This window comes from Aspergillus flavus, chromosome 1 (assembly GCF_009017415.1).
Source record: "Aspergillus flavus chromosome 1, complete sequence".
Classification (NCBI taxonomy): Eukaryota; Fungi; Ascomycota; class Eurotiomycetes; order Eurotiales; family Aspergillaceae; genus Aspergillus; species Aspergillus flavus.
Window position 1 is genome coordinate 5,769,199 of NC_092406.1, and position 21,414 is coordinate 5,790,612.

The 21,414-nt window shown below is 47.9% G+C and overlaps 7 protein-coding genes across 7 annotated transcripts; 3 read left to right on the forward strand and 4 right to left on the reverse strand.

Annotated features, from left to right (window-relative positions):
- Positions 1 to 3,452: 3,452 nt before the first annotated feature.
- F9C07_2250880 (zinc knuckle transcription factor) lies at positions 3,453 to 5,984 on the reverse strand (the record flags this gene model as incomplete). The annotated part of the gene is made up of 13 exons (XM_071510070.1): positions 3,453 to 3,987; positions 4,043 to 4,114; positions 4,168 to 4,244; positions 4,347 to 4,407; positions 4,481 to 4,539; positions 4,589 to 4,736; positions 4,791 to 4,998; positions 5,058 to 5,156; positions 5,219 to 5,349; positions 5,405 to 5,535; positions 5,586 to 5,666; positions 5,716 to 5,836; positions 5,927 to 5,984. 13 exons carry the CDS (start codon positions 5,982 to 5,984, stop codon positions 3,797 to 3,799), a joined length of 1,437 nt encoding a protein of 478 aa, XP_071366086.1. The 3' UTR covers positions 3,453 to 3,796.
- Positions 5,985 to 7,932: 1,948 nt separating this feature from the next.
- Positions 7,933 to 8,365, reverse strand: F9C07_2280196 (uncharacterized protein; the record flags this gene model as incomplete). Its single annotated transcript, XM_071510420.1, has 2 exons — positions 8,038 to 8,365; positions 7,933 to 7,951 (listed from the first exon to the last, which is right to left on the reverse strand). The coding sequence occupies exons 1-2, from the start codon at positions 8,274 to 8,276 to the stop codon at positions 7,933 to 7,935; spliced, it is 258 nt and encodes an 85-aa protein (XP_071366087.1). The 5' UTR covers positions 8,277 to 8,365.
- Positions 8,366 to 8,568: 203 nt separating this feature from the next.
- Positions 8,569 to 10,434, forward strand: F9C07_11183 (permease of the major facilitator superfamily; the record flags this gene model as incomplete). The annotated part of the gene is made up of 4 exons (XM_041289146.1): positions 8,569 to 8,714; positions 8,779 to 9,090; positions 9,177 to 9,768; positions 9,847 to 10,434. 4 exons carry the CDS (start codon positions 8,569 to 8,571, stop codon positions 10,432 to 10,434), a joined length of 1,638 nt encoding a protein of 545 aa, XP_041139993.1.
- A 512-nt stretch (positions 10,435 to 10,946) lies between these two features.
- F9C07_2280198 (glutamine synthetase) lies at positions 10,947 to 13,389 on the reverse strand. The gene is made up of 6 exons (XM_041284472.2): positions 13,030 to 13,389; positions 12,904 to 12,936; positions 12,718 to 12,810; positions 11,975 to 12,479; positions 11,491 to 11,912; positions 10,947 to 11,430 (listed from the first exon to the last, which is right to left on the reverse strand). Exons 1-6 carry the CDS (start codon positions 13,030 to 13,032, stop codon positions 11,413 to 11,415), a joined length of 1,074 nt encoding a protein of 357 aa, XP_041139992.1. The 5' UTR covers positions 13,033 to 13,389; the 3' UTR covers positions 10,947 to 11,412.
- Positions 13,390 to 16,654: 3,265 nt separating this feature from the next.
- F9C07_1162074 (uncharacterized protein) lies at positions 16,655 to 17,577 on the forward strand. The gene is made up of 2 exons (XM_071507652.1): positions 16,655 to 16,732; positions 16,865 to 17,577. Exon 2 carries the CDS (start codon positions 16,888 to 16,890, stop codon positions 17,407 to 17,409), a length of 522 nt encoding a protein of 173 aa, XP_071366088.1. The 5' UTR covers positions 16,655 to 16,732; positions 16,865 to 16,887; the 3' UTR covers positions 17,410 to 17,577.
- F9C07_1162065 (mediator of RNA polymerase II transcription subunit 1-domain-containing protein) lies at positions 17,577 to 20,500 on the reverse strand. The gene is made up of 2 exons (XM_071507651.1): positions 18,470 to 20,500; positions 17,577 to 18,401 (listed from the first exon to the last, which is right to left on the reverse strand). The coding sequence occupies exons 1-2, from the start codon at positions 20,111 to 20,113 to the stop codon at positions 17,745 to 17,747; spliced, it is 2,301 nt and encodes a 766-aa protein (XP_071366089.1). The 5' UTR covers positions 20,114 to 20,500; the 3' UTR covers positions 17,577 to 17,744.
- Positions 20,501 to 20,576: 76 nt separating this feature from the next.
- On the forward strand, positions 20,577 to 21,406 carry F9C07_11186 (uncharacterized protein; the record flags this gene model as incomplete). The annotated part of the gene is made up of 4 exons (XM_041289145.1): positions 20,577 to 20,672; positions 20,728 to 21,205; positions 21,257 to 21,287; positions 21,340 to 21,406. The coding sequence occupies 4 exons, from the start codon at positions 20,577 to 20,579 to the stop codon at positions 21,404 to 21,406; spliced, it is 672 nt and encodes a 223-aa protein (XP_041139990.1).
- Positions 21,407 to 21,414: the final 8 nt, after the last annotated feature.

Genomic DNA, 21,414 nt, shown 5'->3' on the forward strand with positions numbered 1-21,414 from the left:
AATCCGCCACAGCGATATCGAATCTATTCTAATATTACCGATTCCGTGGCGCTTGTTATGCATCCTTCGTTTAATTTTGTTATTAATATCGAGAGCTTCTGCCTTACTTCCAGACCCGGCGAGGGACTTGGTTGTTTGATGCTTAGATGTAATCCCGTAATATTATCGTTAGATGGGTTCCGTCCTAGTGACTAGCGGTACAGTACTTATCCAGGTTGTTCGGTTTCCTCGTAGTATCCTGAATGTCAGGTAAAACTGGCATCCTCTAGGTACTACCTCGCTAAGTCTGTCAATCCAATCAGGTGGTGCCAGTGAAGAGTTCCCCACTCTCACGGCGAAATGAATGGATGTCGTCTGATTGAATCTGAGAATTGTACGAAACGAAGAATCAGCCAACCATCGGTGGGAAACATCTGCGTCATTTAGCACTGTTGGTTTGGAGGTTTTGATTTTTGTGGTTAGTTTAAAGAAAGACCAAGACTCCAAGAGATACAAGTGTTCTGTATGTCTCTTTTATCCTTTTCTTTGTTTTTAACCTTTTTCTTTGTCCGGTGATCCAGGCCGACGCCTGCCGAAAGCATCCAACTTTAAATCAACCCGGCCCGGAGAAACCCTCTCCGGCTTGATCCCAGCCATAGCCGAGAGACTAAACCACCGAAGGATCGGCCTAAGGCTGCCATGAAAAGGTAACAGCCTGTTGTTTGATGCCACCCGTCTCGGCGCGCTCTCAAGCCCTTCCCATACGAGATCAATTAAAAATCCTAGGAAAGCCAAGTACCACCAAGCAACAGTCAAGACTCGTGAATAACTGTGCCCAGAGAAAGCTAAGAATTTCTTAAAATGACTCTCTGTAGACGACCTCCGAAGCCAGGATTGAGATTTGAACTGGGAATTTGATACCACGGATCTCGTATAAAGTTCGCCTCCTCTTCAGCCGCCATTGTTTTGTCCTAAGGTTCTGCCGGGCGGCCGTCACGTTCCCAAAAGGGCGTTGTGGCCTGCGCACCTCACTGGGCGTGCCCCCCATATGGACCTCACGCTTTGAAAGGGCTTTCAGCCAACCAGCTGAGATCTTCTCCAACCTGGATCCAGTTAGTCATTATTACCTGCGGATCCCTTCCCCGTTTTCTCCCCATTCTGGCACTCGCCCCTCGTGAAATGTGTACCGCCTCTCCACAGACGTTCGGCTCTGTCCGAACTATTTTTCTACTGTGATTGTTTCTGACATCCAGACATCCAGACGTCTTCTCGGGTTACCTATTCGGGTATTTCCGTTCGTTCCATGCTCTTACATTGGAAATTATATTCGTGACGAGGCCGAAGCAACCATATCAATGGCCACCCTGCAGTCTGGTTTATAGACGTTACCCCAGAGCATTCTCCTCTGTCATGGGGCCCCAGATCCATGCCCATTACCTATTTTCTTTTATTTCGCGCGCTCAAATTTCGCGCAGTACGGACAACCAGGAAGATAATTCCAGATTCCCGTTCAAGGCGATCCGTAACCCATCTGACGCAAACACCCACATCAAATCTGACATGCCGATCGCAGATACAAATAGATGCATCGCACACACGGCACGGTAGGGCGTATCTGCATGTCTACATTAATTATTATTATCGAGCAGGCAGCCAAGAAGTCATTTCTCTCACTACCAGGTCAACTGCACCTATCCCCAACGGGTGGATCAACCCAGCAGACGGAATCAGCTCATACCACCTGCATGTACTGTGCAGAGGGAGAACCGGCCGGACCGAGTTCCTAAATCCAATGAGCGTGTCAACCGGAAAATATATTGACCCATAATTACCTAGTGACGGATGGTGTGAGTGGGTGGGTTACAACTAAACTGAATGAGAAAGGAAGTACCCTCTAGGTAGCGCGGTCCTTCTTGGCCGGCATTAGGTGTCTGTTTTGCTTAGGAGAGAACACTAAGCTGTAGTGTAGTGTGTTGCTGGGTTCGGGATGCGCAAAGGGCTTGGAAGCACGAACCTCTGCATCTCAATTACCTACATAGGCAATTGATACACCGTAGGTACAGGGCATCTGTCGGGGTAGAGTATAATGGCTGTGGTAAATTCATATTAACGGGGAAGATTGAGAATTGGGTTGGGGTCATTATGGGGAACCGTCACGGGCCTCCTGTGGCCGCCGTGTGTCCGAGGAAGCCGAGGCATTTTGATATTGTCGTTACCCAATCGCCGATGCGATATACATCAACTAGTTGAATGAGTAATAATGAAGATTGATTCTATTAAATCTGAAATAAATTAGTCCAATATATTCAAGGACATGTATCGTTTATCAACGAAGTAAGGGTATCCACCAGCTTTAAATAGAGAGATCGAACTAGTAATCTATACAACAATTCAACATCTACATGAATAGATAGATCTATCATACCAAAACAAAATTTGATAGAAGAACCACAGACAACACAACCCGCATGAATTGAGAGAGGCTCAAGGAAGCAAGGACAATTTGAAAAAAGAATCCCGTCAACCCAGTTTTCTCACCGGATCCCTCCCGATAGACGGCAAGAGAGGCATCCCTTGCATGTTTGTCGCTACACCGCAGCACATATCAATACAAGAATAAGCTCGTATTGCTGCTGTGTAATCGTGTAGATCATATACACTACCTACGCCATGAAGACGTTAATCAAATACGGCGCGCAGTGTACATGTCCATGAAACCAGTCATCCAAGAACCGACACTTACAAGTACCTATGTAGGTATGTACATAGTACGTCGCCTATAGTCCAGACTCAAAACCGCATATCTTTTCAAACCACACAAAAATCAAATAGTTACACCTATACACCATCACAACATGACCACTTACCCCTTACATCACAGCCATCTCATCTCACATTCCAATGCTGATTAGATTGCTGCATACCTACATCGGCACATACAGAGTACATAACCACCACGTTTGTCCCACGTTGTTTGGCTACCCGATCCGAAGAATGTTCTCGGGATGCCTAAATGCGGACTGTAAGGGATGCCTTGTGCTTTGTTTTCGGCTTGCCCAGCCCGTCTTGGGTCGTATTGGTTGGATTGCCTTTACACGTAGACTACGATGTTCTTTTTATTTTATTTTATTTTTTTATATTTTTCTATTTCGTACCTCGTCGAGGTGTTGTTGTTTTAATCAGTTTATAAAGGTTCTAATTCATTGGATGGGGTGGTTGCTGGTGTCTATTTTCGGATTCGGGATTTGTTTCTCCTGACTTGACTCGGTTCCTTTGATGGGTACGGTACACAAAAACAAAAGTTCGGGCAATGGCCGATGGCTCTTCGCACCCTCTCCGCGTAAGTTTACTTGGCTATCGAACTTCCAATCATCCATCAAGTCGGTGGTGGCTAACGAAGCCTAAGCTAACTATAACGCATGATAGCCCTACGCTACTAAAGCATACACTGTACACAGTATTACCAGAATGCAAAGGACCAATGATGGAGATGGAAATTTTTGTAGTGGTGCATTCATACTTCACTAATACCGAGGCAAACAGATAATGGTGTCCTTCCGTCATGAGACAGGAGTAGTTCCTTTTCCCGATTGTATCCCGGTCCGTGTGAGTGACTTCTCTTCCCGGCCCCGCCGGTTGAATTTAGCGTTGCTACCATACTCCATCAATCGCACCAAATTAGACCGAGAATGGACAAAGCTCGAAGAAAACCTGGAGCAGACAACATGGGGACGATCCGTGCACGTGCGATGACATCAGACACCGTCTCAAACGATCACTCCTACTCACGCCATGCTCTGACCGGCACGCTGAACATCTACCAACCTGGTTCACATCCGCCTTCTTCGGCAGGCTGTGCCTCCGAATGGTCGGCCATCCCGGTGTTATCGGCAGCCCACCCATCATCTGCGGTCGCGTTCTGGTTGCCACTATCTCCCAAACCCGAGTTGTCGCCCATACCGGTATCGTTGACTACGGCGCTAGGGCAGCGCTTGACAGTGTGACCCACTGAGCACTTAATGTTAACATAGCTGTTCAGAGATATTATCGTAGATCAACCTACTTTCACCGCAGTTGTTGCATTTGACCTTTGACCAGTCCTTCTTCTTCGGACAATCGCGGCTGAAATGGCCAACTGACACCCATGTTAGTTTGAGACCCTGGACGAGATGGAATATTGATTCTAACCTTCGTCACAGTTACGGCAAGTCACAGTTGAAATGTCACGGGGCTTATCGCAGTCTCGTGCAATGTGATCCTCGGATCTGTTCTGTTAGGTTGTAATCGCAGGCCAAGAGCCAAAACTGAAAAAGAAAGAAAGAAAGAGAGGTAAGGCTTTTGAAAGGAAGGAGGGCGTTCGTGCTTACCCGCAGTTGCGACAGGTTCTCGGGGCAGGGGCCTGTGGACAATCCTTCGCGAAATGACCGACTAAATGTACATATCAACATGTAGAAATGCCTAGATTTGGACTGAATTGTATCACCTTCATTGCAGCGCTTACACTCAACGCCCTCTGCTGAGCGAGGGTTAGGACATTCGGCTGCTTTATGCTCAGAGGATCTGCGCACGGTAAGCAACACAATCATACATGAACAGAGAAAGGTCGTACCCGCAGTTACGGCAAGCGAATCTATCGCGGCGAGGCTCAGTGCAGTCACGGGCACGGTGTCCGACGGCGCTGCAGTTGACACACTTCACTTCGACACGTTCATGAACAACATGCTCCTCCTTGCAGCCACGCGCAGTATGACCCATTTCTTTGAAAGCTCATCAGCTATCTTCCTTGCTTGAGATGCGAGAGTATAAATTACCTCCACAGTTTGAGCACTTTGGGATTTCTCGATCATAAGGGATACCAGCATCTTCCAGACGCTCAAGGTTCTCTTCCACCGACTCAGGCCAACGCTCTTTGAGATTGGCACGCTGGGGTTTCGGACTGTAGTAAAACCCAACGACATACTTGCAGTCCAGCTTGCCTTGAAGATTGATCACACTGATACAGTCACCAACTGGCTTTTCCTGTTTTCGCAATTAGTACTCAGGAATGGTGAGAAGTAGTAGTCATTAGCACTACTAACCATCGCAATGAGGTAAAAGTTAAGGTTGTCCTGACGCATCTTGTTTTCAATATCAACGAAAGTCGCATCAGGAACTGCCTTAGAATAGATCTTCAAAGCCTTTTTTTCTGTGAGTTCCTGTAACAAATGAAACGAATTAGGAATGTCGAAGAGAAACATACTTCGCGAAAATCCTCAAGATCCTTCTCCTCACTGGCCTTCTGCATGGCTGCCCAGGCCTCCTCTGGAAGCTTGTCCGGTACGTTGTTCAGGTCGAACTTGCGGTTCTCCTTGCAGTCAATGGTTCTATGACCTTTGTAACCATAAGTTAGTCTATCTCGTGCAGATAACAGTCATAATGGTCTTACCTTCCATTTTGCAGTTCTTACACACATCGGGAGGTCTCTCAGGGCACTGAGAAGCAGGATGACCTTCCTGGTTGCAGACGCGACAAGTGCCTTTGAAAACACGAGGCTTGGTGCATTCTGCTTTGCTATGACTACAGCCTATCTCAGCAACAGAGAATCATCCCGTTGTCAAATTGCTTACCCTTCCTCACCGCAGTTGAAGCAGGCCATACCCTTGCGGGGCTCAGGGCAGTTACGTGCGAAATGACCATCGCTTCCACAGCTGCACATGCATTAGTATTTGTAAAAGAGAGTCATAGAAGCTAACCTACTTGCGACATTTGTTGTCATCGTTCTGTTCATTCCCGGCAGACGTATTCTCCCAGGCATTGCCACCAAAGCCATCATCTTTGAAGTTGCCGGATGGGTTAGCATTTTCGTCATTGTAGGTCGCTATCTATATGTCAGCGTCGAAGCAAAACAGGAAAATTGGCAAAGCCATGATGCATGGTTATGATTACACTCGTGATCATGAACACTTACCAATATCACCAGCATTCTCCCATCCAGCCGCTCCATCGTCAGCACCCCAGCCACCCATCTTGTCCGTATGTGGACGTTTGTCACTGTGAAGAGCCTAAAATTATAAGATTAGGATATGAGTTGGGTTTTCAGGGAGTGAAAGCATAAAATACGTGAACAACGTGTGTAGACGGAGAGGTTATATCACCAACAGCGAAGTGTCTGTTGCTTGGTCGACTACTAGCATGGGAGACAGTGTGAGACTCAGGAGGATACTCACCTGAAAGTTGCTCTTTGTAGGAGTAGCAGTATTAGAAGACTTCGCAAACTCAAGTAAAAAAGAAGATATCGAGCACAGAGGGTTGAAAGAGGTCACAGGATGAAGGGGGGGAAGAGGGAGAAGAGGGAGAAGAGGGTTGGTGGAAAGATACAAACAGAAGTCGACAACAAACAACAGAAACCATTCACTGTTTGACTTGGGTCACATGTCGTAGCTAACACAGCATCAGCTTCTCCAGCAGAGCAAATAGTCTTCTTTCTTTATATCTTTCAGTAGATATTCCAAACCTTCTCAGCGTTATGTATATGCGTGCAGGTACAATACCAGCCTGATTTGGTTTCCATTTTCCAATATCATGCCAATTTTAAGTGTATGAGATATCACACCCAGGCAATATTGCTACGATCTTCATTGCATGCTGTATGTTTCTCTCAAATATTAAACCACTCTGGTATATACTGAGCTTATGCGCATCTCTCTATCCAAACCTTAAACCCTAACACACTCCTCCTTTTCCTAAACGCACCTGTTCGTTTCGTATAGTTTTCCTATTGTGCTCGACTCAAGAGGGATCTCATACGCTCGCGCAGTTGCGCTAAGCAAAAAGAGTGTCATCGGAACGCCCTTTTCGCACAGCAACAGCATCATACTAGCTAGATGTCTGACGAGATTGATGCAAAGGATACATCGATAATGATAGTGCCGAAGTTGAAGGTGGCTTTTGTCATCTTGGCATTAAAAGGCCATTGAAGGATAAACGACAGTCGGTGACTTCAGTAATTGAGAACATTTACTGTTTTAAAAATTAGTAAGTACAGCATTGATAACAGTTTTCATTGATATCATGGCCTTCCTCAGATGCACGGCCATGGACGAGAATCTTTTAACGAGGAATACACGGATGCACCTGTGCTTAATTGATCCATGGACGATCTTGCTATTCAGAAGTCATAGACCAGACTTGACTCACCCTGGCTACTAGGTGACTCGACCTTCAGCAGGACCTCACAAGCTACAAGCAACAGTGGTGCTACCAGACTACAACGGTCGCCATGAAGGCGAACTATACCAGGCGAGCAAGCTTTATACAGTGGTGATTCGGTTTTCAAAAGAAGTAGATGGGAAGTACAGCACTTCTGCTAGGTGCAGAGCTTCATATATGCGGAACGATTATATCCCCAATAGACAACTGATTTCGGAGATTCTTTGCTGTACTCCCAGACAAACAACGGTTCTTGAGCCAACAAAAAAGTTTTTTATTTTCACCGGTTGGCTCACCGATATCCCCGTCTTGTCACTGTCGTCACTTGGCACTCACTGAAGCCAAAGTTGGGTAAATGAAGGACCCGACATCGGCTTGAAGTTATCCGAATGAGTCATTTGGGTTTTTTTGGGCTTCTTATATTCGTGCCTTTCCACAAACTCTGTCAATGACAATCTTCTATTCGATTAACATTTGGATTTGCAAGGTTGGTTATGCTTCTGCGTTCCGAGCTTCTCATTGGTGGATCTGCCTTTTTTCCCCTTCTTTCCCGCCGACTATCGGATGGATTGAGTCGAGAACCTTGAACCTTTATCCCTACTTTGCGACTGCTTCGCTCAACCGGCTCTTTTTCAATTCCTGTTGAATTTCAACTCTTGATATATTGTCACTACTGCTGAACATCCCTAGGCCACCTGTGACTAAACGATAAAAACACGAGACGGAGGTTCCATCGTTGCCCCACAATCGGCACCTCGGATTAAATTAGAGTTGGATATCCAAGCTATCGAGCTATCGATAATAATTTTATCAATCACTTTCAGCGTCGAACCCCTCTTTTTAAATTAAGCAGTCAATCACTCTACCAACCAAACCAATTGGAGATAATACCGGCAATGGCTCTTTTTCTTCAGGTATGTCTCTTTTTCATCCACGATTGAGTTGACTCGGGAGGCGTTATGACCCATGGGAGCTACACCACGGTCCACGACAGCCGAGGATATGCGAAAGTCCACGGGTTTATCCGTGTGTTGCATATTGATTTTGCCGCAATACTGCAAAGGAAAAGAAAGAGAAAAAGAAGAAAAAAGTTTCCGTTCTAATTTCATTTTTAGGGCTGATTTGCGAACTAATTGAGAAAAGTACTCGGAGAACTTTCCGGTCTAGTCGATCAAAAAGTTTCTTGTCGGCGTGCGGGGTTGTTGCTCGACACCATCTGCGGAGTTTTAATCCTACTCTCGTTGCTGTTATTTAGACTTCTGTTCGTCTCCAACTGTTCTTTAAGGCGTCCCATTCTATCCTCACCCGAGAGAGAATTTTGTTTGTGGCGTCGGTGGTGCTGCAGGATTTCATCAGATCGCGGTATAATAGGTCAGCCTTATACTTAGCCGTGACACTACCATGTCTTTAGTTCAACCGCAACCTCCATCCGAGGACATGGTTAAGAATCCTGATAGTGGAGATATCCGCGAGCAGTTTCGTGACGGCCGCGACGATGTGGAATCGGGCAGCGAACCAGATATTGCCGACATCGAGCGCATCTACAGGTATGCTCTCTCACATCTCATTGGGGAGAAGGAAAGAAAAACGACATATCTGACAGATTCCTAGGAAGCTGGATTTTCGCATCATCCCGGCCTTCTGGGTTCTTTATTTCCTCTGCGCTGCCGTCCGATCCAATGTCTCACTGGCCCAAACGATGAACATAGACACCAATCACACGATTTTCGACGTTCTGCACGTAAACGACCACCAAGTCTCGACCGCTCTCGCCTTATTCTACGTATGCTATGTCGTTTTCGACTTGCCATCGAACTTAATCATGTCCAGACTCAGTCCACATGTCTGGATGAGTCGCATTGTCATTAGTGTCGGCATCATTGGCACCTGCATGACCGCCATGAAAGCCGCCTGGAGTTTCTAGTATGTCCCCGACGCTTCTTGGAGCTCTACCTCTGATGTTCCAAACATCTAAGACCTTCCATGATGCAGCAACTAACCTAACACAGCCTTCTCCGTCTACTCCTTGGTATCGTCATCGCGGGCATGTGGCCCGGCATGGCCTACTACCTCACCCTTTTTTACCCTCCGTCTCGAACGGGGAAGCGGATTGGCCAGTACTACACAGCAGCACAGCTTTCCGCCGCAGCTGTCGGGCTGGTCTCGGCCGGATTCCAAAAGATGGACGGCGTCCGAGGCTACGTCGGATTTCAGTGGATGTTCCTGGTTTGGGGTGTCATAACAATCGCCGTCGGCATCCTCCTCCTCTGGTGGCTTCCAGACCGGCCGACAATTCCAGGCGAACAACCCGCGAAGAAGAAATACCTACGATGGTTCCCGCGCAGCCCCCCTGCGCTGACCGGCCGGGACGCTGAAATCCACTATCATGACCTGAAGCGCGTGTACCACCGCTCGGCATGGACGCTCCAAGACCTCCTCCGCGTGTTCCTCGACTGGCGCCTGTGGCCCCTCCTCATCATGTACTTCGGTGTAGTAGGCGTCGGCATCGGCGTCCAAAGCTACGCCACAGTGATCATCAAAGCCATCAACCCCAACCTCAGCGGAATAGACCTCAGTCTCCTCTCCGCGCCAATCTGGCTCGTAAGTACCCTCCAACCAGCACCACAAACCCAACCATAACAACATCACCATAGAACTAACCAACAAAAAAACCAATAGATGGACCTGGCCGCCATCCTCCTCGTAACCCCCTTCTCAGACCGTTTCCACCACCACCGCGCCGTCTTCTTCTCCGTCCCCGTCCTCCTCCAAATCCTCGGCCTCCTCCTCACCACCTACGCCGGCACAGACACCAACTCCTGGCCCCGCTACGGCGGCCTCCTAATCGTCGGCTTTGGCCTCGGCCCCACAGTCCCCATAACCATGACCTGGACCACGGAGATCTTCCAACCCCGCCACGGCGAAGTCGGCGTCGCAGCCGCCTCCGCCGTCGTCTCCGGCCTAGGCAATCTCGGCAGTATCGTAACGACATACGCCCTATACAACGGCTGGGCCGAGGACAGCGCCGCGCCCGGCCGTCTCAAGTTCCGGAAAAGCAACCTAGTCATGGTGGGCATCCTGTGCGGAAGCATCCTCGCGGCGGTGTTGATGCAGATTCTCGTCCGGGTGATTGACGGACGCAAGAGTGATGAGAATGACCCGGACAAGATCGTGGATGGAGCTGCAAGACGCGAGGCACAGCAGAGGGGTCTCGATGGGTTGGGTTCCAGTGTATTTTTTCTGTTTAAAAAGAGGGGGGGTAACTAAACTAATCGGTCAATTGTTGCGTACGTACACCAATACTATATAGTATGTACGTTGCATCTCCTTGTCAGCGTTTACTGACCTTATTCACTGGTCAGACTGGGTTGACTTTGGTGTGGTCCATTGACAAAAATTAATACATGTATCTATACATACAGATCTACAGATCTACAGATCTACATCTCGTTATCATGAGGATGTTAATTCTAATTAACAGATATTCTAGAATATACTCTACTGACAATACAAAATACAAGCTTATTATGACGAAAGTCAGCTTTGTGAGCATATATTCCGTGTCCTTACGATGAACTTGGTGATAATAATAATCCACATGCCTTATGTCTAAGGGAATCTACTATTTATTGGAGAGCTACATAGCATGGTATGGTGGGTCATGTGATATCCTTCGATGCAAATTATGTTTAGAGTTAGTACTTGTTACTATAGTTGCATTCATCGAACACAAGACTTCGATAGACCAGTTACCGATCAAGATATAGACACAAATCACCTGCCACAATCGTAGGTTGATTATACGAGTTGACATCAGACTTGGCGCATCGTTACTTCAGGTGAAACCAGAGAATGATTAGTTGTATTTGATACACGGTAGTACTAAGACAGTGTTTGCTTCTTTCCTTCCTGTTTCCTAAACAGTTGTTCCATTCCTAGTGATTGTCCAATTCACTGTGATCCTTCTATGTTGTTGTTGACGTAACACATAACCCACATAACAAGTAACGAAAGAGAAGTAATTAAAATATAAACGGCATGGGGTAATGAACGCAAAGGCAAGCTCTGGCATCTGAGTTAAAGAAAACCTGAAATACCACCGTGAGAAGAGAAAAAGAAAAAGAAAATCTATGTGCTCCACACTGCCAGGCTGCTCTCCTAGTTCGATCCCAACTGACGCCGGAGGGTATACGAGCGCTAAGAGGAAACAAAAGTCTTCACGTTTTTATTGGGTGGTTAAGGTATCTAGTTGCTACCGCAAATCTGAACGCATCCGTTAGCTCCATGCCTAAAGCAATTCAACGTTTTCAAGATAGAACTTACAGTCTCAACGATGATACCAGTGATTTGGTAAGGGCAAGCATTGCTGGCGGGGCGGCGGTCCTCGAAGTAACCCTTGCCATCCTTAGCCACCTGGCGAGGAATACGAATGCTACCACCACGGTCGGCAACACCGTAGCTGAACTTATCAATGCTGCCGGTCTCGTGGCGGCCAGTGAGACGCTCCTCGTTACCCTCACCGTAGACAGCAATGTGCTCAACGTGACGGGCCTCGAACTTCTTCATGTAAGCCTCAATGGCCTTCATACCACCCTCAGCACGAGTGGCGACGGTGGAGACGTTGCTGTGGAGACCAGCTCCGTTCCATTCACCCTTGATGGGCTTGGGGTCGAAGGAGATACGAACGCCGAACTCTTCAGCGACACGGTGGAGGAGGAAACGGGACATCCAAAGCTGGTCGCCCACTAGAAAAAAAAAACAGTTAGACCTCGAACACCCTACAGTATATAAGGACGATGCAACTTACTCTCGATACCGGGGCAGGGGCCAACCTGGTACTCCCACTGGGAGGGCATGACCTCGGCGTTGATACCAGAGATGTTGATGCCGGCGTACAAGCAAGCACGGTAGTGAGCCTCGACGATGTCACGGCAGTAAACCTTGCCAGTTCCAACACCGCAGTAGTAAGGACCCTGGGCACCGGGGAAACCGCCCTTGGGCCATCCGTAAGGCCAGCCATCGTTACCGAGGAGGGTGTACTCCTGCTCAAGACCGAACCAGAACTCCTCCTTGGCGTTGACCTCCATCAGGCGGTTGGCATCGTGGCGGTGGTTGTACTTGTTAGGGGTTCCATCCGAATCCCAGGTTTCGCAAAGGACGAGGATGTTGTCACCAAGACGGAAAGGGTCGGGGTAGATAGCAACGGGACGCAGGTAGACATCGGAGTTGTCACCAGGGGCCTGGCCGGTTGAGGAACCGTCGAAGTTCCATTCGGGGAGTTCGTCAACGGACGTAACCTTCTTAGAGAGAGTCTAGATAGTGGGGTCAGCAATCAAAGTCCCATGACTGGTCACGTGGTACGGGTAGGCGCAGGAACAGGGTGCATCAGATCACCGTGCGCAGGGCTTATCAGCCAAGGAGTCGAGATAACAATCACGATCCCTTTGCGTCTGTGCGCCGTGCCATTCAATGCCCCCCATCTATACTTCCAACCTGACACGCAATCCAGCGGATAAGATTGTAGGATAGAGGTCGTGGGTGAATACATACCTTGGTCTTGCTGCGGCATCCACCAACGGAGTCAATCCAGACATACTCGGCCTGCACGCGTCCGCGCTGGTCGAGGTTCATGTACTTCATGAGCTGTTGCCAGCGCAAGTCAGTATGTTTGTTTCCTCAAAGCCGGGAAGACGGCTGAAGAAAGCATGATAGCAATCAATGAGAAGTGTAACGCACATTCTCCGTGTTGGAGATGGTTGTTGATTCAGACTGTAGCGATGAGTCACGAGTCAGCACTTATCCGACTGATAATGAGAACCACAACGCGATAACGCGCGAGATAAGAGGTTGAGTATCACATACCATGATGAATTGATGTGTGTGTGAAGGATATAGACTAAAGAAGTGGTTTTTCAAGATATCTCAGCTTGCAACAGATGCAGAGCAGAACCCAGTAATTTTAACTGCTTGGAAAGAAGCTTTGTTCCTGCGATAGGATAAAGACGAAAACGGAACGACGATCTGAGATCGATTGGAAGGTAGCGAAAGGAAGTGAAAAGGAGGAGATTTAAAGCAAGCGAGTTGAAGGGAAGGGAGATGGGTAAGGTTACGGATAGAAGGATAGAGATGTAAGTGACAAAGGTTCAGTGGGTGGGGAGGCGATGCTTTAAATTTAAGAGAAAGAGAGACTTTCAATCCATTGTAGCTTTTTTTGGGGGAGGGGGCAAATTCATCCCAATTGGGTATGGGGTCGTTTCGGCTTGAAAATTACGGTAATGGCACCGGTCGATATTCTCGGTTGCTGGGCACCGCACCGGTAAATTGAATTTCCCACGGATTTTTTTTGGGATATATTTATTTTTACATTTTTATTTCTTTTTTTAATTTTTTTTTTTTCGGCTGCATAACTGCCAGACTGGTTTCACTCTGAATTCAGGTAGGCTTTTTTTTGGTGATTCAGTATTATTATTATTAGAAAATAACTATCAATAGCTCAAGAATCTAGTAAATTTTTAGAAATGTGTACGTGTAGTTTCGTAGACTCATTCTGGTCTGATGGTTGGCATGGAATTATCATTTTTGAATTAATTGTTGAAAGTGGATGCGTTGTTGCGGTGTTTCAGAAAATTCAAAACCACAAGGGAAAAAAAAAAAAAAAAAAAAAAAGGCGCAAACCCACAATATGTGGTAAGTGTCTGGACACTGAGAAGATGCAGCAAGGCTGCAGCTAAGACAAGGGTTGCTCTCCGCCATTCAGTTCCCACACCACCATTGAATGGATCAGGTACTCTCCTATCTGAGAATATGTGACCAGGTACTAAGAGCTACATGGGGTCAGTCGGATAGCCTCCCAACCAACATAAGATAGGCGTCGGCTAGATGGTTCTATCTTCCTAATACACGGTGGATTACGAGGTTCCTGCCCAAGACCGCACCTCAGGCACTCAATAACACTACCTAATTGGGTAAAGAGATGGAGCCCTCATGGATCCAACAAAATCAAAAATGCCTCCCCCTTTCCTCTTTTACGCCGATACAGTTACTAGAGTAAATTGGAAAAAAAAATTACATGGATGCAAGTAATGCAGGTAACTGCAACCAAAAGCAAATAGGCAGAGTCATTTTGAACGGGCCAGTCCGATGCGATAGAATGGCTGTGAATACTAATCACCGGAATCTCCCTCGACGGCGCTTGGATATCTAGCCCGTATCTCTCTTCCCCAGATAATCGCACCCCACGCCACGGTGATCCGGACGCCTTCTATCGATGTTTAATTACACTTCCTCGACATGTTCCATGCATTGTGACTTCCCCCTTTCGATCATTATAAGTCGGCTGACCAGGCCTTGGATACACTCCCACCGCGATGAGGGTTGCCTGACTGAGGCTTTTAGATAGCGACGCGAAAAGCTGTTGCTAAGAGGTATTATCAACCATTAATCGACGACGGTGCATATCAGCTGCAGGACCCGAGTATCTATCCATTTAGTTTGAACGTTACATGCAACTAAAAGTCCTGGACTGCCGCCCCATTGGTAGACCGGGCGCATGGCTTATAGCAAGTCATATGGGAAACTGATTCACGGAATGGATATCATTCGTCCCATGTTTTTTAAATGACTCTCTTTTTTTGTCTCAATATGTGCCTTGTCATACTGACCGACAAAAGTTCCCGGATCAGATGAACAGACGTTTTGGAAGGGTATTGGTAGGGTCTTTCCGATAAAAATGTACATGTACCTGTCCATACTCCAGTTGATGCATATCAACATCCATGGTACCTGCGACTTATCAGAAGGATTCCTTATCAATGCCCCTCAGAAAGACACCCCGCCATAGTCGCGTGGGTGGATCATAGCGCGTCTGCCGATTGATCGCTTTGGAATTAATAGCTTCTGCCTTTTATTCCTCCTATCTGGTTGAGCAGAAACAAAGATCCTTCCTTTGAATTACATCCTTATCTACTGGACTAACAACTATCAGTTCCAAGTCTATCAAAGGATTAAAAAAAGAAATCCTCGATAATCACCCAAAACGGCAAGATTACACCCAGCCGGTAATTCTCAGTACTGACAGTGAAAATGGGCAAATTTACAGAAAATAAACCTCCACAGATGTGGGGCGTGGCAAGAAATTCTCGAAAAAGGCGAGCAAGAGAGAGAAAAGTTAAGCCGCCCCAAGTCCCCGAGACCGGCCCAGATGGTTAGTCAGGGTTATTCTTAGAGGGAATTTAGGCGACGGATTGGTCCGCTTGGGGGGAAAACTGCGGTCTGCACCGCCTCGAAGGGCGTGGAAGAGGGTCGAGGCAGAAGGGACTGGTGGTCACCATTAAGTCACTTCAACCTCACAACCGGTTGGGGGTGTACAAGGATTCTCCAGAACAGTCCCCCCGGAGTGGCGATCATCTTGGAATTGTATCATTCTTCCGTGAGATATTGTACTACAGCAAATGACAGGCGTCCGTGGTCGGGAGATTCAGGAATCAACTGCATCATGAGTGGCTGAGAGATTTTAGAATCATGAGGGGGACAAAGAACGTCCGTCTTGCTGAGGTTTCGGATCAGCCCTGTGGTTGACATCCACTGCAGGAGAGAGCGATGTATTCTTAGTACTAGTCTTCCCCTAATAGGATGAGATTGTGAGACCGGGAGGGTTATTATTAGTTCGTGGTGAAACGAGACCAGAAAAGAATAGATACGGTCTATCAAAATGTAATGTTGTATTGTATTGAGGTCTAGAGATTCTATTCTGAAGGATATCCACTCTCATCAACCCCGATATGGTCGAATGCGCAGCAGGCGGCTTCAGCCCGCCGTAGGCCGTCAGCCAGTCATAAGAATAGAACCTGTGGCGCAGTCTCTAATCCAGGAGCGGTTTAGCGCCCTCCCGCAAGAACTTCCAGTTTTACGCTGATTTATGCGTCATGACTGACATCTGAAAGTTCTCGCTCCTGTGATCCCGAAATTGATGGTGGAAAATCCCTTTCGACCTCGGATAATACAGCCCGAAGTGCCGCCATTTTTGAATATCCCTCACCGACATCACGATCTAAGCAACTTAATCACGACGAAGGGGATGGCTGTCATCCAATGACCGGAAAATCAATAATGACATTGAGGGGGATCGAGTAATAGTTGTGATTGACCAGCCTGATAGTGAGTAATGGCTTCCCTCGCCAACCATGTTTTTCCCTGTGATGCTCCGCATTCTGACTGGGTCCCTTATCGTTGCGCCCTGATTGGTCCTGGCCCGCCGTCCATGACAAACGCCGCTGACTGGATTCGGCCCGAATCGTCATCGCTGGCCTGGAATGCCTCAGGTTGACGACAGTTGAACAGACATGGAACAATAGCTTGGAGAAAGTCCTCCTATCGTATGAATTCATCTTCACCAGTCGATCTGCCAAGAAATCTGCGAGTCACACTGGATCGCTTGGCGGGGAAATTCGACAGTCGATTCATGACCACATGTCCTCCCTTGTAGGGGCAGAAAAGAAAGAACGCAGAAAGGGATAGGAATAATGAAAATCATTCCACTACAAATTTCTTTCCATTGATCTTGTCTGTAAGTCTTGTAATTAAGAATTCCAATGGAATTTTAATGCCTCATGCCCCGTCAACGCATGCAGAAGAATCCCAATGCATATTTTTTTGAAACCCTCGATGGATCACAATTTTAATGAGGTATCCGATCTAGCAGGGTAATTCGCGCAGTTGATCATGGAAATTTCTTCTTCCAGCCTTGGATTTTCTTTTCTTTTCTTTTTTCATTTTTTTGGGATTTTCTTCTTTTGTCGCTTCCTCTTCTTTAGTAGGACATCGATGGGAATATTTTTGGGATACCACGAAGCCAAGAAGACATTTGACAGGTCATTCTCATACTTGTTATTCCCTCATGGTTTAGATAATGGAAAACCACCAAACGGTCTCCTTGCAGTGGTTGTTCATGCACTGAGATGTACAGTTAAATCCCTCAGCCCTGGTATAAGGCAGCCAGGCATTACACTAGCCGCCTCCACCGCCATTTCCATATGGGCCGGAACTTTAATTCTTGGGAGCAACAACATTCATTCTGCATCTCGCAGGTCTGGGCATATGTATGTATGGAAACGTGTAAAGCTACAGATCTCCATCCCACCGGATCTTATTTCCTTTTTCTTCCTTTTCTCACCGATTGCTGCCCTTTGGGTTGTCATGTTCCACGTTCGATTATTTCTTCGCCAACTGCGCGTGGACAGGTAAGACTAGCAACGGATGATTCTATCTTGTAAGAGAAACTGCGTCGGCATAGTAACCGTAGTCCCCAGAGAGCTCCAAGGCAGAGCTCTGTTGGCGGATAGATAGGGGATGGAGTCCATGCAGGTACAGCATCGATTGCTGGGCTAGCTCCGGTCAGGGAGATGGGTCTCGTCTGCAGAGCCTCAGATGAAGATCTGGTCAAGCCTCAACTGATCCGCTGGAGGCAGGGAATCACTTCAGCGGCTACCAGCCGACAGCGTGGTCGAGACAACCCTCTCCACTCGGCGGCAGCGGCACCCGCGGCTACCCAGCCAATCCGGGATGTGTGACAGGTATTCTCAACGGCCCTTTCGCTGCTGCATCCATCGTAGGATCCATTCCACCAACGTCCCGATGTCTTGAGATATTTCCAGCACCCGAGCTATCTTGTTTTGTAGTTCAATCACTTCGTTCTTCTGGCCGTCGGTCATTTGCACGTCCATGTCTCCAAGACTGCTACAGTGATCTAACAATCCTGTCATATCTACCACCGAGACGCGGCCGTTCAATCCAACTTCCAAACTCACGGAAACTTTGCTTATAGTAGTTTCTTCCTTGGCCGACTCTGCAGAACCGGGTGGATCGTTTACCGTGAAAAGTAACATGACGACGGGCGCTTGACCAAGCTGTGTCCGCAATGTAACGTCTACTTTAACCTCATCGACATCGTCGTCAACACCTTCAGCGTTCGAGTTGGCCGTGTCCTTCCCTTTCTCCTTCATCCTGTCCGTGCTGTGGAGTCCCTTCAGCAACCAATCGAGTTTTTTCTCGTTGGGATCCTTATTGCTCAAGGTAATCACATTTTTCTTTGGCTTCCCTGGTTCCGTGAATTTCAGCTGACTAGCGGGGCTCTTTGGGGAGTCTGTTTGGGCATCCTTTCTGTTGTCGTCGCTCTTGGACGGGGGACTGAAAATGTTACGAATCATGTTTGCTAAAAACGCATATTGGCGCAGTGTCTGTAAAGAGAGATGAAAAACAAGGAATCAGTAACTTCTCTCATGAGTAGTTTGGCTATTGATCTCACCGGAAGAATATCTGCAAGCTGCCGCGGGTGCGCAAATGGGATATCACGCATCGTACGCCCAGCAACAGATTCGAAGGGTTGGAAAGTGTAGCTATGTTGTTTAGTACATGGCTTGCCATCCTGATCAACGCTCTGGACGGCCATCCTGCGCCTTCTGCGACCCAGCTGGGATGCTTCTTCAGGCCCAAGACCCATAGCTCCCGCCGCTGATAATGGCGACCATCCCGGTGCTAAAAGTCCATCGTAAGTTACCATCTTAAACTCTTGTGGCATCTGAATGCCCAGATGTCTGTATATGTCCGAAGCTGCCAAGATTGGCAGTTCAAGGGGCGGTTCCATTCTCGCAACAAACCGCCGATTCGGTGCGGTACCTAGCATGCCTGAATCGAGCGCCATTGCATCTTGTTGGCCTTGGGAAGAAAGAGTCGCCGGTGGGTCTGCCCAGTTAACAACAGCAACATCAGACCCTCCCATCTCGTTCGACGACGGTTCGTTCGCATTGTTGTTCACGACTGTAAAGACTTCGGAGTTCACCCACTCTTTGGACACACGGAGCGACGGGTATCCTTCTTCACACTCTATTATGATGTTCCATTTGCCGTTATGATTCCCTGATTCGCCACCCATCGACGATACGGACGGCTGATCTATAGCCATGTCATCCGGAGAAACCTTCTTTTGCTTGGAGTCCAGGACGCGTGCTTGATGTACCCAGTACTCTAAGTTGAGGCCAACCCGGCCTCCTTGATGCAGACACGGCTGGCCAACCCAGCCACTGCAGAGGTGATCGTGAATACCAGAAAACTTGCGGTGATGCCCTTCTTCATCCCAGATACGCTTCAGGCTTTCGTAGAGGCCTTCTATGGCCTCAAAACAGTTGACTTCTTGGCTGAGTCTGTCATGCTTAGCAAGCCACTGTAGATTCTCATGAAACTTAGTCAAAGTTTTCCAAGAGCTCCGTCCTCCGTCTTCAGGCGATTCTATCAAATCACGCTTTAGGACAGCCGTAGCTTCCCGACGTTCGCCGTCAGTGGCTTCTGGCGTTGCGATATTCAGGCTGACATCCTTCACGGTGTTCTGCGCACGGTAGAACTCAATTTCGAGGTCGACAAAGTTCCCCGCAATACTGAGGCTATCCTCCTGCCAGATCGACTCAAAGCCTTCAAGCTGGCCCAGTCGCTCAATGCCTTCCCTGCACACTCCTCTTCCCGCGACTCGCGTCCGTAGAAGCTGAACCACGTCCTCAATGTGTCTCCTCCGCTCATCGTCGCTGTCGCGCGCACTCCCCAGTTTCAGGCCTTGCATACCGAGTGCCTGAATGTCGCTGTCGTGCATACCGGGTGCTACTAAAACGTCATGGACTGCGGGAGACGGGCTTATCCCACCATAGCCACCGAGTGCAAGAAGAGCCGATGGGGAGCTGAGAGTGACGGGATCGTCAGCCCCGGTGGCTGCAGCCAGAGGTGTGGCGTTCTGATGCGTCAAAATCGGTTGGTGGTTATGAGCATGTCCCGAAGCTGATGGGGTCCTCGTTGATGGTGATTTATGCGATATAGGTCGAGCCATAGGCCCAGAGGGGCGGGGAGAAGAAGTCAGATGGGTTGGCGTTGCGCCGGGATTTGGTTTGGAAGACGGAGTCGCCATTGTAGCTGCTCAATACGATGAATTCAAAATGTAACCAGATCAATAACTAGACAAATGCTGGGTATCACGCATAAAACGATAGCAGTAGTTCGATTTGGGCCTCTTCTCAATACTGCACCGCTGCGCAGTTCATTATCTTCTATCTGACGGGCTGACCGGGCAACACCATGCAATTGTGAAAACTCACTAGACTATTAAAAGCATCGCCAAAGTTTGAAGGTAGAGAATGGGAATTGAGAAGGCCAAAGAAAAGCGAAAGACTGTTTATCAACCAAAATACCACCCGACCCTATGGATTTCCGGTGAGGGAACTATTTGATGCGGAGTGACTTGGGTCCAGAACGCGGAGTCACATGAGTTTGTTGTGTTTGCCTCCGTCGTCATAGCTAAACCGATTAACTATCGAAGATTAATCCTTACCTCCAACTTGTTCAACAACATACTCAATTGAAGTCATTTCAATATGTTTGCCTTTAGGACTTTTGTCCGTAATACTCCTAGTCTGTCAAGATGGTCACAGATCCGGGGTGTCTCGACGTTAGAAAATCATCCTCACATTGTATGTTTCCAATCGAGTTAATCTTTGCTATGATTGGCACTCACAATTTATCTAGTACGTTTTCCCATCTAATGGAAGCCACGTCTTGTCATTGCTGCCGTCAGAACCTCCAAACTCTAGATTGTCCATTGGTGTCACTTCTAAACTGCCCCCTACGACGGACTCCTTTAAGGAGAACCCGGAATTCCTGAAGATCCTACAGGATGTGGTCTCTGAGTATGGCCACCAGGACCCGGACGCTGTCTCCCAAGCCCAGGTGATGGTGTCTACATCTGGCGCTAACCTGGGCTCTGGTGGCGTCCTGTTGACGGGTGGGCGTGCCAGAAGACGGCACAGTGCAGCAGATTCCAGCGGTGGAGCGAGCGGCCAAGGTGGTGCTGGATCCGCCGGGCGAGGAGGCTGGATACACCTTTCAGACAATAGGCGGCCACCTGAGTATGGCCGGATCGCATGGCCTGAAGATATTTTTGGAAGTCTTGAGGTCGACAGTGACGGTAGTTTCGTGGGAAGCAACGGAAATTATCAGCCAAGTGGTATGGTGTTTCTGTACAGAACATTCCAGTGGGCATAGCTGACTTCAATAGGTACTTATCGGATCGTGACTCGGGACGGAATGTAGGTCACAACTTCTTCAAATGACACTGAACAGTACTAACAGCAGATCTAGTTTGGGTTTGAGCCCATTCCTTAGAGAAAAGTTGGTACAGAGGCTGCGCCAGCAGGAGAGTCAATAGCGGACGAA